General features: G+C 35.2%; 1 protein-coding gene across 1 annotated transcript; it reads left to right on the forward strand.

The window, feature by feature from the left end:
• Window positions 1-9,384: 9,384 nt before the first annotated feature.
• LOC144707737 (glucan endo-1,3-beta-glucosidase 1-like) lies at window positions 9,385-13,684 on the forward strand. Its single transcript, XM_078580970.1, has 4 exons — window positions 9,385-9,567; window positions 9,636-10,826; window positions 13,063-13,090; window positions 13,397-13,684. Exons 1-4 carry the CDS (start codon window positions 9,492-9,494, stop codon window positions 13,554-13,556), a joined length of 1,455 nt encoding a protein of 484 aa, XP_078437096.1. The 5' UTR covers window positions 9,385-9,491; the 3' UTR covers window positions 13,557-13,684.
• Window positions 13,685-18,613: the final 4,929 nt, after the last annotated feature.

The raw sequence follows: 18,613 nt of genomic DNA on the forward strand, positions 1-18,613 counted from the left end.
AAAAAAAACAAGAAATTGATTAGAAAATGTCGTCTCAACACAGTATTAAGGAGTGGAAAATTGTCTGAACCTTTTTTCTTGGTTTGAGATATCGAGACTTGAAGATGATTAATGCCGCAAGTGGAGGTCTATTAATTCACAAATATTTGGATGAATCTATTGAAAGTTTAAAAACTGTTTACAAAGAATGATGCACAATACACTCTCTCAACTGTCATGGAAGAAAAAGAATCATAGAAAAGGTGGAACGATAGATGTGAGTGTAGTTGAATATGATTTTCCAATTTAAAAATTAAAAAAACAGTTTATGATTTAATTATAAGTTTAGATAACTTGAAATCTGATGATTCAAGGTTACATGCAGTAGCTCAATTCCTATTTCTAAAAAAAAAATGTCTTGAATGTTTATATTCTTTGAGTTTGCACTAGACAAATGCCTTAGTTTACGCACTTAATAAACTACTTGTTTTCGGGAAGAACTCTGGATGAATGAGGTAAGCAAGGGAGAAAAAAATCACTTAGAGAAAATTTTAATTTTTGGAAAGACTGTGAAATATTTCATTTATGATATGTTCAATTTTTTGTAGATGTGACCCTAAAGAGGAAACAAGGACCATTTTGAAATTTTTTCATTCATTCATCTTTTTGTGGTGGACATTTCTCTTCAAAACTTAGCATGTTAAAGGTTCTACATTTTTTTATTATTTTTTCCTACGTTATTTAAATACTAATTTATTTTTAAAAAAATTACTTGAAAGGTGAATTTATGGCAACCATACAAAGAGATGCAATGGCCTAAAAACCAATCCTTTAAATTAATTTTTTTATTCTTGGAGCATTTTTTTTTGAGACATTTCCAAACATAATCTGGAGAAGAATATATACTGTTAGGATTAATTATGTGCCTAAGTGGGTTGACACAATCCCCACTTGTGTTTTTAAATAAGCAACTAATCTCGAGATTTTGGATGTTTAAGAAAAATAGTTTTTATGGTACATCTCACTTAAACGACTCACATTTTAGGTACATACCTAAAAGTTTTGGGATTCAAAATAAGATGAAAACTCCTTATCATCTCCAGGACAATGGAAATCTTCAAAAAATAGGGAAATCCAGAACATCCACAAAAAGATCATAGGAGCTGGAGTAAAAGATTACAATATGAACTATGAACTCATAGAATGGCCTTTGAGGGACCCATTTGAATGATCCCTCATAGGCTGATATTTGGAAAATCATGGCATCTTCCAATTGAGATTGAGTATACAACTAAATGGACAATTAGGAAATTAAATCTCATTTTAGAAGATGCAGGAAAAAATCATATGAAGCACCTATGGCAGCTTCAGACGTTAAGGAATGAAGCACATGAAATTTGATGGTTTATAAAAATGAAATATTTTCATGATAACAATTTAAATAGGATAATTTTTTATTAAAATCACAAAATTTGGCTTTATAATAAAAATTTAAAAATCTTTATAAGGAAGCAGATGAACCAATGTGAGGTGCCACTTACCAAAGTTAAATTGTTTGATTATGGAGCTTTTTTGCTTCTGAATTCAAATATATTTTGATAGTCCAGAGTAAATGGACAAACATTGAAGCCGTACTTGAAGCTATAACTTCAACCTAGAAAAGTCATGGTGCACCTTCATTATAATTCTAAACATGATCTTGCATTATTTAACTGATTTAATTTATTTAAGTTGCTTCTTGAAAGTTTTTTATATATTTTCTTTGGGAACTTCTCTCTATTTTTTTTAATTTTGAGTTGAATTAAATGGCATAGCAGCATTTATTGTCTATTCACGTCATTTTCCAGGGGCTGTTATTACAGGATTCTAAAAGGGAGAAATAAGCTGGACAGCCGCAAATATCCTAGTAATAAGCATCGTGTTTTTGCTAGCTGAGTGAGAATAAGGAATCAATGTTTTCCATTTATTTTCTTCCCTTTTTCTAGTTTCTTCTTAAAAAATAGACAGTGTATATTTTATGTAGATGCGGGAGGAAAAATATTGCATTTCATGCTTTAAAAATAAGTATTGCCATTGCACCATTTTAAGATAAGGAATTCAAAACTTCATACCCTTTTAAAGTAGCCTTCGCAATGTTAATCAATCCTGGTTTGGAGAATCTATTAACAGAATGTATTAAGTACATCTCTTGATTGTATGATGCATAGTCTAGAATCTTGTGGTCTTCCTCAATGTGGCTAGGATATCTGATAGGGTGAGTAGTATACATATATATAAATCAAAATGTTGAAATACTGTTTTCCTAGGTTGAATATCGAGTGAGCCACCCATCTTACCCACCTCTGCAAGCTGATTTCATTCAATATTTTTTATCACGATTAAGTGTAATCTCTCTTCAGATAGAAACAACCATTTCTTTAAGTCTTAAGCACATTATTTGAGCCACTTCATGAACTCAAAATTAGGCGTAAAATTATGACGTTGTGAAATTGAACTAAATCAATAATATTTATAAATATTTAATCATAAAATAATTTAATTAGTTTTTGGTGAGTAAGGGTCCACTACATAGGAACCATGACTTAAGGAAATAGCTCTTTCAAAGGGTGAACTCAAGAATATGAGAAGGATTACGTATAGTGTAATAGATAGTGAATGGGTGAAGAGAGTAATTACGATAGAGGTAATGGTCATTGAGAAGATGGGACGAGTATCATTCTAGGAATGGATCATTATCAGAGTAGGACCAGAGCCTAGGGTGATGGAAAACATGAACAGTGGCGGTGAGACGAGAAGAGAGTTAGCGATAAGTGTTTAATGATTCAGCGTTTAATGTAGTATAGGAGAGTGGGAAGACGAGAACGGACAAAGGTGATGATGTAATACATGGTGATGAAGGTAGTGACAATAAGGTAGAATGAGAAATGAAATGGGAGAATAATGATTTAGATTTTCCTGAACAAGTAAAGAGGAGAGACGTTATGGGATCATGATGGCGTAGCCTACAGGTGAAGTGGATGATAGAGGATGTTAGATTGGGATGATAATGGATGGAAGTGATGGATTTTGATGATGGATAATCTACCTAAATGTGTGGAAGAGTACCAATGAAAGGAAAGAGGTTAATCTTAGATCCCTATGTTTTCCCCAAATCAAGGCGTCTTCCTTATTCAGATCAACCTCCCCACTAGAGACACCAAGAACAACCTTGATGGACCTTCAAGACTTCACTTTCTTTATGCCTGCCTCTCTAGGAGGATGTGAGCTTAAAGTTGTTTTTTACAAAGATCGGGAGCTCCATTTATAGACCCTAAATATGGATGGATAGAAGACGTAAAGATGAAGCTACCCTTAAAATTTCAGGTTAATCAAAATTCCAGATCATTAGATATCAAGCCTGGAAATTGGATGATTCTCAGCCGTCGGTTTAATCTTAATACTTTCTCTCCTCATCCTCGTCACCATCGCCCCACCATGTATAGGGTTGTGGGAATTCAATGGTGGTGATTGAATATGATGAGTGGCCTAGATTGGTCCACGCAATCTTTATCCATGGCGGTCATCATGCCACATGTCCCTAAAAGAGAAAAAAAACACTATAATAAAATAAGTAAATAGCTAAAAGTGTGTGTGATGTGGTGGTGCGTCAGCAGGTGCCACATCAGTGGGCACCATGTCAGGTTGCGCCGGATCAGCACACTCCCTTTAACAGCCACTAAAAAAGTGAGACATGTGTGCCACGTGTACACGTGGCGCCATGAGTCTCGTGACACTTAGGCATAGGCACAAACTTTGACTCCTTGCTTCTCAATCTTCTAATAACATCTACTGCAAGAAAGGAGTTTTTTTTCTGATTGCTTCACATCACCCTATGCTAAAAAAAACTAAAATAAAACAATGAAACATTAAATGCCATTATGATATCATAATTGTGATGCCATAATGGTTTATGTTAATAACTGGTTCACACCAATCATTAACCAGATTTAAATTTTAACAAGGTTTACGTTAATGATTGACGACACGTGGCATTGCGCAAAAAAAGTAACATCATCTTTCAAAATTCATAAGAAGATAAATAAAGTCCAATATATATATTGACTCAGAAAATCATATTTTTTATGAATATAATATCAAAATATTCAAGAAAAATCATATTTTGACCTATAAAATTATTCTATTTCAAAATATATTTTCAAAAAAAATCCCCAAAATGAGAAAAAATGCATAAAATTGAAAATATCATTCTAAAACTAAATTCAATCATTTTATGCTTGATAGCAGGCGTATATAGTCAATTTAATGCAAATAAACATGTAGATATGGTCAGATTAAGCAAATAAAAATTGGTGTTACGAACCAAGGTACGCTATTTTTGAAATTAATTTATGTATCATTTTCGCCCAACTTTCTAGCCTACCTTTCCTAGTTTAACTAGTATTTCTGATCCCTATTGGCTGAAATAGATATCATATGCGTACGCCTATTTTTTTCTCTTCTCCTCCTTTCTGAAGAGAGATCCCTTTTCATGATTTTTTCTTGTTATCTCCCTCATTATTTTTGTCCACATGTTCAGATTTTAATTCATCTTTTCATTCTAGCGCGGGATGGATTTTATGATATGTACTTAATCAACACTTTTTTTTCGTATTATACAAATTCCATCTGTTTGTACCAACAAAAAATCCAAACAAAGAAAAAAATGGCAAAAATTAGTTTTATTTTTATCCATTTTTAAGTATTCATAGATTTTTTCAACATCAGGTTTTTATACAAAATAATACCTTAGAACAGAGTAAATCTTAAATAAAAGTATTAAAAAGTCACTAAGATATTTATTTTATTATGCAGAGTTATATTTTCAGGTTTTTATTTCATTTTTTTGAATTTAAATAGGGATTTACAGACTTAAAAATTCACCATTTAAGTTGATCAAAATAACAACATAGATTCAATATGCTTATTGATTAGTGCATCCACTCATTTCAATATAAATCCATAATGGTCCATCGTAGGCTGATGCATATTTTATGTTTTTATGAATAGGATTGAAATTTATCAACCCAATGGAATCACAGATTTATTTTATCTTGAGTATTGAATTATATGCATTTACAGACTTAAAAGTCACCATTTAAGTTGATCAAAATAACAACATAGATTCAATATGCTTATTGATTAGTCCATCAACCCTATGGAATTAGTTTTATTTTATCTTGAGTATTGAATTATATGCATTTACAGACTTAAAAGTCACCATTTAAGTTGATCAAAATAACAACATAGATTCAATATGCTTATTGATTAGTGCATCCACTCATTTCAATATAAATCCATAATGGTCCATGGTAGGCTGATGCATATTTTATGTTTTTATGAATAGGGTTGACATGTATCAATTGAAAGGAATCACAGATTAAATCACAATTATTGGTGGTGCAGAGGACGAGAAAAACAGCCTACAAGTCAGGATTTGGATGAATATTTTAAAGGTTTACTCAAGTTTAGAAAAAATAAAAAATGCAGGACTTAAACAAAGTAACACGTGTCATGGTTTGATTGTATAAGAAGGAACAGCATGCTTACAGGGCGAACACAGCTCCTTTCTCTGCACATCTCCCAAAAGCATGCGACCAGTTAGGAATAGTAAATAAATAGTGTTTTTATGACATGGTGACACATCACTGTGCACCACATCTCATGTTTATTCATTATGGTCCAACAACACGATGTGAGGATGGAAACAGTGATAAGGAGAGATAAAATTTTAATCAAAATACTGATTAGGATTAATCCAAATTCTAGGCTTCATATCTGATGATCTAGAAGCAAATAAAAAATGGTAGCTTCATCTTTTAGGGTAGCTTCATCTTTCTTTGCTCTTTTATCCATACCCTTTGATCCATAAGTTGAAGTGTCTGTTGGTAAATAAATGTATCTTCAAACTCGCTTCCTTCATTAGTAGGCTGATTGAAATAGAGCGAGGTTGAGGATCATCTAATGAATCTTGGTGCAAAATAAGTACAGAGGTTTTCCTAGATCATAGGACCTAGGGTAAGTTTTCTTCTCTAGTTTTATATCATCTACTTCATCAGCATTCGATTAGATCCATCCCAATCTATCTTCAAATCTAATTTCATCATTTTAATCACCTCTTACCCTCGTCAACTTTACATCACCTCCTCATTCCATCTTTTTCTCAAACATAAACCCCTAGTCATATTATTACCCTGTCTCTCTATACCCTGAACTAATTTCATCACCTCTCTTCACTCCACAGCCCATTTATATTAACCATTATCCCATCTATCATTATCTCCTATCCACTATCCTTCATATTAATCCTCCCAATCTTATTAAATAGTAACTATGGCCTTCTCACTCCATATCTCCCTTGTCTCATTATATTTATTTTACATTTATCTCCTCTCATATCTTTCATCACCATTTAAAGAATATTAAAGCCCTAATCATAGTTCCCTGAGGAGAGGTCCTGTACTTATTGCTGGTTATATTTATTTGAGTGAGTACAGGTTTTTCTAAATTTAATTCTTAAACTCAAGATAACCAAAGACATAACCTTAAACCCTAATACATAGTTATTTAATTATTGAAATATTGTATGTTTTCACTTAAAGTAGACATGTTCTCATCATTCTAGTATAGAAAATATTTAATTAGTGAAATATTTCTCTCTTATATTATTATTTATTCATTTATTAAAAATATAATTACTCAAAACCAAGCCTAAAATTATTAATGAACTTCATTGAAGAGTTTTTTTTTCAGATTCTAAGAATTTGATAACTTTAATTTCTCATAGATTGGACTATTTTATGCGGGAAATAATTTTTGATGCAAAAATTGTACTCAAAATTGACTTTGGGGAATTTAGGAACCATGTGCTAACCCGCTTTCCCACTCGACTAATCCAGTTTTCATTGGAGTTGTGGTTTTATAAAAAGAACTCCAAATGACAGAGCCTACATGCATGCAATGATTTCGCCTTCTCTCCTGATCAATTTGAACATTTTTATGCTTGAAATAACCATCTATATCTTATTTTTTCAATAAGTATAATATTTCACTTTAGATCAGCATATATTTAATATATATCAATGTTGCAGAGTCTACGACTAAAAAAATTAAAAAATAGGGATTGGGTACTTCTTAGATAGATGACAGAATTTAGCTCTTTCATCAGAATGGAATGAATATTATTCCTACTATAGTTTTATGATGTCAGTTTTGCAGTCTTTCAATAGCCCACCACATACCCTTAGTTGATTAAAATCTGGGTTGACTATGTCTAAAATGAACCAACCCAGCCAATTTTTTGCTAGATTGACCCAGCCTATCAGCAATATTGACCCACTTCTACTGGACCATTAAGCCCACTACAGACACTATTAAGTCACTCTTATCACCTGACTAATGCTGGCTCAATCTACAACTGACGATTGAACTCTAGGATTTGACATAATATGCTCATTAGCGTTTAATTAATTAATTAGATAAAAATGATTAGTATATTTCCCACATCAGATAGTCCAATCTATGAGAAATCAAAGTTATCAAATTCTTAGAATCTGAAAAAAAACTCCTCAATGAAGTTCAATAATAAGTTTAGGCTTGGTTTTTAGTAATTATATTTTTAATGTAATTACATTTGACTTGTTTATTTCATAATAATGTAAATCCCCTCCCTTATTTGTTTCATACTTTTGACTTGTGGTAGACTAAATTCATTTGATATTCAAATTAAGTGAGGTTCTTTGTTTTTTGTGCGCCGCTATAGACTCAGCACTGTGGAATTTATTGATGTTTTCAAAGTAATTAGAACATTATAATAACAAGATTATATATTACAAGGAACAGCTTAATCTAAATTCTACCACCTTTAAAAGATGGAGAAACTAATACACCTTGAGACAAGGAGACAAGACATATCTCTGTCTTGAAGAAACTGAATAAAAAATCAACAGCAGCACATTTCGTTTTCTGTGTAATAAGATCATCAACTTCTTAATTAGTCTCTGAAATATTCGAACAATTAGTTTTTTTATGATGTATCAATTTAGACATCGCCTGTGACAAAAAATCAGCATGCAGAAAACTTATTTTAGAACAAAAATATTTATGTCATCTCTATATTTATACCCAAAGCGTGTAACAAATGTTGAAAGTGGCGTTTTGTAAAAGATTCTTCAGCACCTGACGTCCAATCCATCAGATTTAAGTGTTTGGCTAACATATTTAAAGTGACTCAAGTGTCTTATTGAAAATATTAAACAAGCGAAATGAAGGTATGATTTTATGGAAACCAGTGGTAGATCTAAATATCATGAAACCATCATAATGCAGTGTAGTATACGCATACAAAAACCTAATGATTTAGTTATGATTACATTTTATAATGTCTTATTATAGATAGGATCATGCAACTATAACAGGATAAACATGAGTCCATAATTCAAAACTGGATGGGGCTAACCAATAAGAAACAAGATGAGAATGGTGTGGAAATTTATAGAACAAAGCTATCAAGAAGCGCAAATTAAAAATTTTAATTGGCTGCATATTCCAAAGATATAAGAAAATATAAATATTCATTAGCTGATGATCTGATGGCATTGATGGTGCCAATTTCAGGCCATTGAGATTGTCACTAAATATACCATTTTTCATTCCAATAATTTAGAATTCTAATCAGATGATACTCGTTAGATGGATTGATCCTTTGATCTTAATTAGATAAGCCAAATAAAATACAAGGATTCTGGGCTATAGCACGAAAAAAATGTTTGGAATGCCGTCTCATTTATAATTATGTGTTCTTGAAATTGTCGTTTCTTTTTGCCAGTTTCCTTGTATCATAGTTGAAAAGATATCTGACAGGAACTAAATGTTTTGCAATCGTTGTGAGACTGACATGTCTTCAGAGTACAGACTATTGGAATAAAAATAATGTACCCACATTCAAGAAAAGAACCTCCTGTCCATATCTGTCCCTACCTTAAATTTAGTTTCCAAACATTTCATTTACGATGGATCAAGTTAATAATACAAGATCAACTATCCACGAAGAATTCAACAGATTTAAGTTTTCTACCATAATCCTCACCAGATTCAACGATAGAAACTCCAAATCTCTCGATTTCTCTCATCTTGGGTAGTGCTAAATTCTCAAACATCTTCACTTTTCTTCTCTTATCTGCCGTATCCATTTATTCTCGGATCTGGACCTCTCATCTAATCTCAATATCTGAAATTCAATCGAGCAATTCACAAATCGAGGAAACAAACCCCCTATACAAAAAAACATAATCTTCCGGGTGAAACTTTCCAGCCTTACAACAATCAGTCAAAAGGGAACGGTAAATGTCCATTTCGAGGGACCCGCGCACTCTTCTTTGGCAGACCATCTCCAGCCTAACCCAGTTTTCACTCTGCCCACTCTTCCGATCTACCACGCTATCACTTCCAAGCGGACTCTCCAGCCCAATCTGCCCATGGCTGAATTCCTCTTCCTCCTCCTCCCTCTTTTCCTCTCCATCTCCCCCGCCATCGCCCCATTCCCCCAACCTGGTAAAGCCTTCTTCTTTCCCCTTCCCCCCCTCTCTCATCTTCCGCTATCTAACACTTCTCTTCTTCAGGAGGACCCTTCGTAGGGGTGAATCTGGGGCAAGACCCATCAAAGCTTCCAGCAGCGGCGGAGGTAGCGGCGCTCCTCAAGCGACAGCGCGTGACCCACGTCCGTCTTCTTCAACCAGACGAAGCCATCCTCTCCGCGCTCTCCTTCTCCGGCGTTAACGTCTGTCTCTGCGTTCCCAACAGCCACCTCGTCGCCCTCGCCACGTCTCCCTCCTCGGCTATCTCCTGGGTCTCCCGCTACGTCCTCCGCTTCCACCCCCACACTCTCTTCACCTCCATCTCCGTCGGAGAAGAAGTCCTCACGTCGTCCCCTTCCTCGTCTCTTCTTCTCCTCCCCGCCATGACCAACCTCGCCTCCGCCATCGCCGCGGGGGGCCTCCAAAACTCCGTCAAAATCTCCATTCCCTTGTCTTTCTCCGCCATTCTCAACCCCTTCCCGCCTTCCGCCGCGCGCTTCAACGACACCGTCCTCCCTGTCCTTCGCTTTCTCTCCAAGTCCGCCTCTCCTCTGATGCTCAATCTCTACCCTAATCGGCAGCTCGCGCGGTTCGGAGGGTCAGCGCTCTTCGAGCAGGGGAAGGAGCTCGTCGACCCGGAGAATTCTCTTCACTACGTGAATGTCTACGACGCGATGATAGACGCGGCGTACTCCTCGCTATCGAAGCTCGGCTTGGATGAACTCCCCGTGGTTGTGACGGAGACGGGGTGGCCGCACGGAGGAGAAGGGACGAGAGAGGAAGCGAAGACGTACGTTTCGAACCTGATAAGACATGTTCTGGTGAAGAGGGAAGGCACGCCGAGGCGGCCGGAGATAACGCCGAGCGTGTACGTTTTCAAGCTCTTTGACGAGGGAGGGGAGTGGGGGATTTTTGGGGACGATGGGAGGGCGAATTACGAGCTTGAATTGGCGGAGGGGGGTGGGTTTATGGCCGAGGTGGCGGGGGGGAGGAAGTTTTGCGTGGCGGCGCCGGCGGGGGAGGTGGACGAGAGGGCGTTGTTGGCGGCGTTGGACTGGGCTTGCGGGCCGGGGAAGGCGGATTGTTCGGGGATTCAGCCGGGGGAGGCGTGTTATGTGCCGAGAACGGCGAGGACGCACGCGTCTTATGCGTTTAATAGCTATTATCAGCAGCATGGGAAGGCCGCCGAGGCGTGCCAGTTTCAGGGCGCCGCTATGGTCACGACCACCGACCCCAGTGAGTTCCCCTTCTTGTTTCTTCTTCTTCTATCTCTTTGTATTTCTCTCTCTCTCGCTCTCTCTCTCTGTCTTTCTAATTTTCTCTATCTCTCTCTCCCTCCCTCTCTCTTTCTCCCCCTCTCTCTGTTTCTCTCCCTCTCTCCCCGCTCTCTCTCTTTCTATGTTTCTCTCCCCCCCTCTCTCTTTCAATTTTTCTCTCTCCCCTCCTTTCTCTTTCTATTTTTCTCGATCCTCCCCCTCTCTATCTTTCTATTTTTCTCTCCCCCTCTCTCTCTCTTTCTCCCCCTCCTCTCTCTCTTTCTCTCCCTCTCTCCCCCCCTCTCTCTTTCTATGTTTCTCTCCCCCTCTCTCTTTCTATTTTTCTCTCTCCCCCCTCTCTCTGTTTCTATTTTTCTCTCCCCCTCTCTCTGTTTCTCTTTTTCTCTCCCCCCCTATCTCTTTCTCTTTTTCTCTCCCCCCTCTCTCTCCCCCTCTCTTTCTATCTATCTCTCTCTCTCTTTCTATTATTCTCTCGTTCTCTCTCTCTCCCCCTCTATTTCTTTTCTTTCTCTTCCCTTCTTTCTTTCCATTTCTCTCTCTCCCCCTCTCCTTCGTTTCTCTCCCTCTCTCTTCCTCTCTCTTTTTCTCCCCCTCTCTGTTTCTATTTCTCTCTCTCTCTTCCGCTCTCTCGTTCTCGCCCTTTCTCTCTCCCCGTCTCTTTTTCTAGTTTTCCCTCTCTCTCTCCCTTTCTCTCTTTCTATTTTTCTCTCTCTCTTCCCCTCTCTCTTTTTCTATTTTTCCCTCTCTTTTCCCCTCTCTCTTCTTATTTTTCTCCCTCTCTTTCTCTCTCTCTCTTTCTCTCTCCCTGTTTCTCTTTCTCCCTCTGTCTTTCTCTTTATCCCTCTCTCTTTTTCTCGCTCTATCTTTCCCTTTCTCTTTCTCCCTCTGTCTTTCAGTTTATCCTCTCTCTCTTTCTCGCTCTATCTTTCCCTTTCTCTTTCTCTTTCTCTCTTTCTCGCTCTATCTTTCCCTTTCTCTTTCTCATTCTCTCTTTCTCGCTCTTTCTCTTTCTCCCTCTCTCTCTCGTTCTTTCTCTCTTTCTCCCTCTTTCTCGCTCTCTCGCTCTCTCTCTTCCTCTCTTTCTCTCGCTCTCTCTCTTCCTCTCTCTCTCGCTCTCTCTATCTTCCTCTCTCTCTCGCTCTCTCTATCTTCCTCTCTCTCTCTCTCTCTCTCTCTCCCTCTCTCTTCCTCTCTCTCTCTCTCTCTCACCCACTCTCTTTGTACTTCCTTTTGTTCTTTCTATTCTTACCTTACTCAGTGAGTTTATCTTTGTACTTCCTTTCCCCCACCCGCTCTCTCTCCTCTCTTTTTCAATGGCCCCCCTCCGTTTGTTTTTCGTCATGGAACCTCCTCGGTGTGCTTGTCTCTGTCTCTGTCTCTGTCTCTCTCTCTCTGTCTCTCTCTCTCTCTCTCTCTCTCTCTCTCTCTCTCTCTTTATATATATATATATAGAGAGAGAGAGAGACAAGCACACCGAGGAGGTTCCATGACGAAAAACAAACGGAGGGGGGCCATTGAGATATGTATCGATATATATATATCTTACGGTTTCTGTTTTTCGATATCCCCCTCTTTCATGTGTTTCTTACTATTCTAACCTTAGTGCGTGTCTTTCCAATCCCTTTCTCCTCTCTCCCCCTCTCTATTTTTTAATGTCCGCCTCTTCCATTTGTCCCTAGTCTTCTTCTTCTTCTTCCTCTCTCTCTCTCTCTCTCTCTCTCTCTCTCTCTCTCTCTCTCTCTCTCTCTCTCTCTCTCTCTCTCTCTCAATGTCCACCTCTTTCATGTTTGTCTTACTAATCTTACCTTATTCCATGCGTTTGTTTTTGTACTTCTCTCCCTCTGTTTCAATTTCCTCATCATCCATTTGTTCTTACTCTTGTTACGTCCATCAGTCCTTTTCTCTTTGTACTCTTCTGCTTAACTCATTGTTCTCTTCTGCATAAAATTTTCTATCCGTCTGTCTGACTTATTCTTCTGATAATTGTCTTATTTTCTTGTTCTGAATTTTTCTTTATCTTCTTCTTCTTTTCTCCGCCCTTTTCTTCCTTTTCTCATACCTTTTTGTTATAGAATATACCTTTTTCCTTTTATTAGATTTTTTCCTATCTTACTGCAACCTTTTCATCTCTTGTTTCTACACTCTTTCCCCTTCTATTTTTGTCCTCTTATTATCATTCTCTCTCTGACCTGCAGGTCACGGGCGGTGTATCTTTGCTGGAAGGTAATCTGTCTCTGTCTGTCTCTCTCTCTCCCTCTCTCTCCCTCTCTCTGTCTCTCTCTCTCCCTCTCTCTGTCTCTCTCTCTCCCTCTCTCTGTCTCTCTCTCTCCCTCTCTCTGTCTCTCTCTCTCCCTCTCTCTGTCTCTGTGTCTCTCTCTCTCTCTGTCTCTCTGTCTTTCTCCCTCTGTCTCTGTCTCTGTCTCCCTCCCTCTCTCTCTCTATCTCTTTCTCCCTCTCTCTCTTCTATGTCCATACTTACTCGTCGTTTACTTCCTCATGATGTTTTTTTATGGATTTAAAAACTGGCAGTGAACTGGCGGATGACAGAGCGAGGGTTGTGGCTAACACAACAGGAACACAAGTTGCCAGTGCCACCGTCTCGCTCTCGGCATCATCTTGGCTTCTTTTCTTCACTTGTTGGCTGCTGATCACCACCTATTCTTCACAGACTAGTCATGCGCTAGTTTAGAAAGAAGAGTAAAGCCTGGTTTTGTTGATTCTTTATTTGTTGGGTAAATATTTTGGATAAGATGGGATCTTTACCCCATAAATGTACTTTTGGGGATTGGGTATGAAGTACGAAATTCATGAGCCAAAGGGTAAGAACAGTAGGACCAAATTTAGCCAATTCAACGCGAAGAAAAAATCAATAAAGTGGTAGAAATTCTGTAATTCGTCACCTGACCAAGATAGTTGAAAGTAACTATCCATCCTCAAGCACCAAAGATCCTCCTTAATTAAGGATGTAGTTTGTTTAACATGTCTACCTGTTGACCATCGTTCTATTTTTTATTGAAAAAACACGTGACATGCCCAGTAAATATTACATGGGAGGGACTAGAATAGCGGATGATTGAGTTAGTCTATGATTCTTCAACATTCAATCCTACATCAATTTTGGTTTATATGGAATCAATGATGAAATTTATTTTGATTATTGGATTCTGGAGTGCAATGTAGAATGTTGAATTTCCTATTCGGCAGGTTAAAGGTGGAAATTTATTTCACCCGAGATATTTATTTACCAAATTCTGATTGTTATTCCGGACCTCATATTTCTTCATGTTATACTAAAAAAACAAGTATAGCCCATAGCTCAAATAAGTTTCATTAAAGAAACCACCAAAAGAGACTACATGTAATGGACGAATTGTAAGGCCTTAAAGCTAACAAACATCCATGTTTCTTTTGAGGTCATCAACACAATTCCAATTCATGATTGTTCATGTCTAATTTTTAATAGGCCAATGATATATGTAGTTATTGATGAATTAGGATGAGATCATGCTGGCTTGATTACTTAAACACATTATCCTAATATTCCTATTCATAGGACACTCTAAAAGGATGTCACAATATTGAATATCACCATAACTGCATGGTCATATCATTAGGATGGTTGATCTGGCATCCCTTTGTGTGGTGAACAGAAAACAACAGAACTAACTTGATTCGACAAGGTATTAAAATATTACAAAAATGTGTTTTCTAATGATTTTCCAATCATTAATTAATAAAAATTTAACAGTCAACCATACCTTAAGTCATTATAGGAGTGTCTGCAGATGAGGGATTATAAGTACATAGTTGCTGATAGCATAAAAGTTTCTTGAAAGATTTGGTGAACTCTTTTATACCTTTCTTGAACATGATAGGGTTAAACCAATCAATAATGTTTTAAATATTATATACATACATATATATATAATAAACTTAGTTATTTGAAATAAAAAGTTATTGGGCATATAAGTCATTAATTGGACTGGTGTATAGGTTTGTAACACACCAAGGTTTAATGGATTTTGGAGGAGATACACAAAATTGAGAGGAACTTTTAAAAAAAACTAAATTAAGTATAGACGAAGCCAGAGTCATACGTGATAGTTACCTTTGCAAATTTGGGCGCCCCCATTCTTCTCTCTTTCTTTGTTGAGCATCCTACCCTGTGGGCAGGACTCTAATGGAGATAAATGCCTTGTCAATATCTTGCTGAGTGGATCAACCTGAAGAGAAGATAACTGGTGCGTCAAGGATTGCACGGATATGTCTAGAGACAAGTGAACCTTGGAAACAAAGGGGATCAAATTTGGTTGGATGCGAGATGATTTGATCTTCGACATGCCTTGCTTTTCATTTTCAAAGTCTGATTCCACTGGTATTTCTTTAAATATCTCAATATCATCTATTGTCGTGATTCTTGGCTGAATCTAGAAGATTCAAATATTATTTCCACACCATACAGGGGCAGTTATCTCATATAAGGGGTGATGAAAATTTATTTTCTATTCGTATAAAAAACTTAAACCTCCTGTAGCATTCTATCATTGAATGAAGTAAATTAAAATACTTCGATTCAAGTTTTATCTTGTTTTTAGTTACTTTATAAAGTATGATGTCAATCATTGTGACTGTTATAAATGAGCTGGGAACGTTGTCTATAGGGCTCATTGGGAACATGTAGACATGTATTCATTATTTGCAACCAATATTTCACCTAAGCTTATATTGACTTTATTTTACAGGAATGTGTTTTAAATTCTTGAAAACATTAAGCTTCATATGAGGATATTCGTTAAAAAAATTAAACATTTCTTAATGTTACAAATTTCAGATGGAACCCTACTTAATTCCTTCTTTGATATGTTATCATTTATTTCATCTCTATCTATATTGATTTCATATATCTTTTCCATCACAAGTTTTTTGATACAAACTTACTCCAAAGGGTTCCATATATTTTTACATGAAAAGGGTGAACTTTTTATATAACAATATGAGTAAATGGCTCCTCTCATTTCACTTTATATTCATAAATCTGTTATTTGAGTTCTCAGAAACTTGAGTTTCATCATTAAATTTTAGTGTATTTTATGTTATATATGTAAATATGTTTTTCCAATATTTTCTGTACAATAATACATAGATAATTTGAAACAGTAATGTGCTAATTTTATCAAAGACTGAACCGTTATTTTAGTACAATCGTTCTTAATATGCTGAAAATTTCTTGGCTAAATTAGGATTTCTTCCGACAAATGATTTTATAATATTAGAACTCTTCAAGTGATATCAATTTCAAGTTTTATTTGAATATACTTTATACATTCTATTTACTAATTAACAAATCAAAATAACATGAATTGAGGTATAAAAATGAAAAAGTAACATTTTATTTTTTAGGATATTTATTAATGATTGTTTAGTTAAAGTTATATTGTACGTTCAATGGAGATTTTCAAAATTTACAAATCAGTTTCACTTAGGATTGCACACAATATTCCAGATACCCCTCACATGATGAGTACAATGAAAGTTACCTCCTAAGACGCAAAATATTTTTCTTAAAATATCATTATCTAAAGCTTCATCATTATATCTAGATCTATATCTTTATATATATATATATATATGTATCGATCTAAATAACCACATCTTAAAATTAAATATTATATTTTTTGGTCATGTGATTATATACTAAAAAACTGTTTTAAAATAAATTTATGTACATTTATGATAATGTTTAAAAGAAAACTTCAAGAGGTATCAAAGAAAGAAATTCATAACATAACCTATAAATGTTTTAAATAAAATTCCAAGAGGTATCAAAGAAAAATGAATTAAATAACATAACCTAGGCGAGGGTATGCATACTCTATTAGATATTTTATAATCATATCATTGCTACTAACTTTTAGTAAGTGTTAGTCTGATCCTTTATAGATAACAAGGCAAATGAAATATATTTAGCCAAAGACAATAAAAATGATATATAAAAATATATTTATTTATATACAGTTGTACAAATATAAAATTATATATTTCAGACAAGCATGATCTTTTATGAAAGTCAATTCATAAACTCAAGGGAAAATAAAATCATGGCAAGAAAATAATGGACATTTAAGTAAATTCAGTACATGTAATTTATCGTAAAACCTTCATGCCAAACTCAAAAATTTAGAAACAAAATAGTTAATCAAATTTTATTTGAAAGTAAAGTTAAGCCAAGGGAACAATATGTTTTTATTGTTTAACTTATATCTCCAGCACTACCCTACAAGCCGCTTAGGTATATATACTAACAAATTTTCAGTAGGGAAATTAAGAAATAAAATTTTCAATTATTTCAAGGAAATTAATTCGATCAATATACATGATAAAAATAAAAAATTTTAAATAAATAATGAATTTATAACTTATTCTTGTTTTCAAGTTCTACTTTGACTAGAAACTAATTAGGCTGGAATAATTAATTTATAAAAATTTTATTTTCCTTTTATCAACAAAAAATTTTATAATTTGATTTATGACTTTGAGACATATGTTAAAAAAATCTTGGCCCGAAAAAAAAGGTGAAAAAATGCATGACTATCAACTAGAAAATTGATTGAAAATGATAAATGTGGCAGAAACCACTTGAAGAAGATTTATTTGAGATGGAATAATATATGTGGAATCAATATGTTTTTGAAAAATAATTCATTTGTTTACTTTTAAATAAATATTCACTTTAAAAAGTAGGACTGTGTCAAATGGGAGACTAAGGTCAATCTCCATGGATATCAACAAATATTTACCAATTTGCATTTTACTTTTTGGATGCAGAGGTTGAGAATATAATGCACCTAGTATATCCATGAAAAAATGGTGATTTAAGGCCTTTCAATTTTCAGACAAGATAAAATATTTGAATGACAGAAAAATAAAAAGCAGAATCACACTTATATTACAAGTGGATAGTAAGTGGTTTTGGAATGAAAAACTTAGTTATTGTTAAAAACCAAATGACAAAAGATGAATCTCTAATCATAATGGATTCCGTCCTAAATCATAGTCCGGTCGCACTTTGTTTTCTTTCTTACTGGAGAACCAATTCAGAGTTAGCTACATTCGAAAGAAATGAACATATTACCGCTTTCTAACAAATATAAACATATGGCTGATGTCTCATATAAATTTTAAATGCTCGACCTTAACCAGAGTCCATCAGTGAGCATGAGAGAAAATGATTTGTGCATTCCATGAACTTTGAAATGTGCCTACAACTAGTTCACTCCATGATCTGCTTGAAATCTTGGTTGACATAGCTTGAAATAGTTCAAATTAGCTGATTCAGGACTTCAAACCTATCTTATAATCTAATTCCATGATTAATACACCAATTAGGCCTCTAAGCCATTGTCTGATCTCTTTGAGATCAACGCCTGACAAATTGGCTCACTACGATTAGCCCTCTAAGAATGATTTTTTCAGCCCAATACTCAGATGTGATAATCCCCAAACTTATGTTATAAATAGAAAAGTGATGAAAAAAAATATTCTGATATAAATAAATGTTTCATTAATGAAATAAATGACTGATATTTCTTGATAAATTCCATTTTTTCTAGATTACCAGAAGAGCTTAGGAAGGTGCAGAAAATTTTTTAAATTGATTCTATCCATAATATTTTGATTTAAATATTTGAACTCATTTAAAATTGATAATTATTATGTTTATGTATGAATAAACATGCACTATCTTAC

The sequence above is a fragment of the Wolffia australiana genome, chromosome 9 (genome assembly GCF_029677425.1).
Source record: "Wolffia australiana isolate 7733 chromosome 9, ASM2967742v1".
Classification (NCBI taxonomy): domain Eukaryota; kingdom Viridiplantae; phylum Streptophyta; class Magnoliopsida; order Alismatales; family Araceae; genus Wolffia; species Wolffia australiana.

Coding starts and splice junctions, on each gene's coding strand:
- LOC144707737 (XM_078580970.1), top strand. CDS start 9,492: ATGGCTGAATTCCTCTTCCTCCTCCTCCCTCTTTTCCTCTCCATCTCC. Junction 9,568..9,635: donor CGCCCCATTCCCCCAACCTG/GTAAAGCCTTCT, acceptor TCTCTTCTTCAG/GAGGACCCTTCGTAGGGGTG. Junction 10,827..13,062: donor GGTCACGACCACCGACCCCA/GTGAGTTCCCCT, acceptor TCTGACCTGCAG/GTCACGGGCGGTGTATCTTT.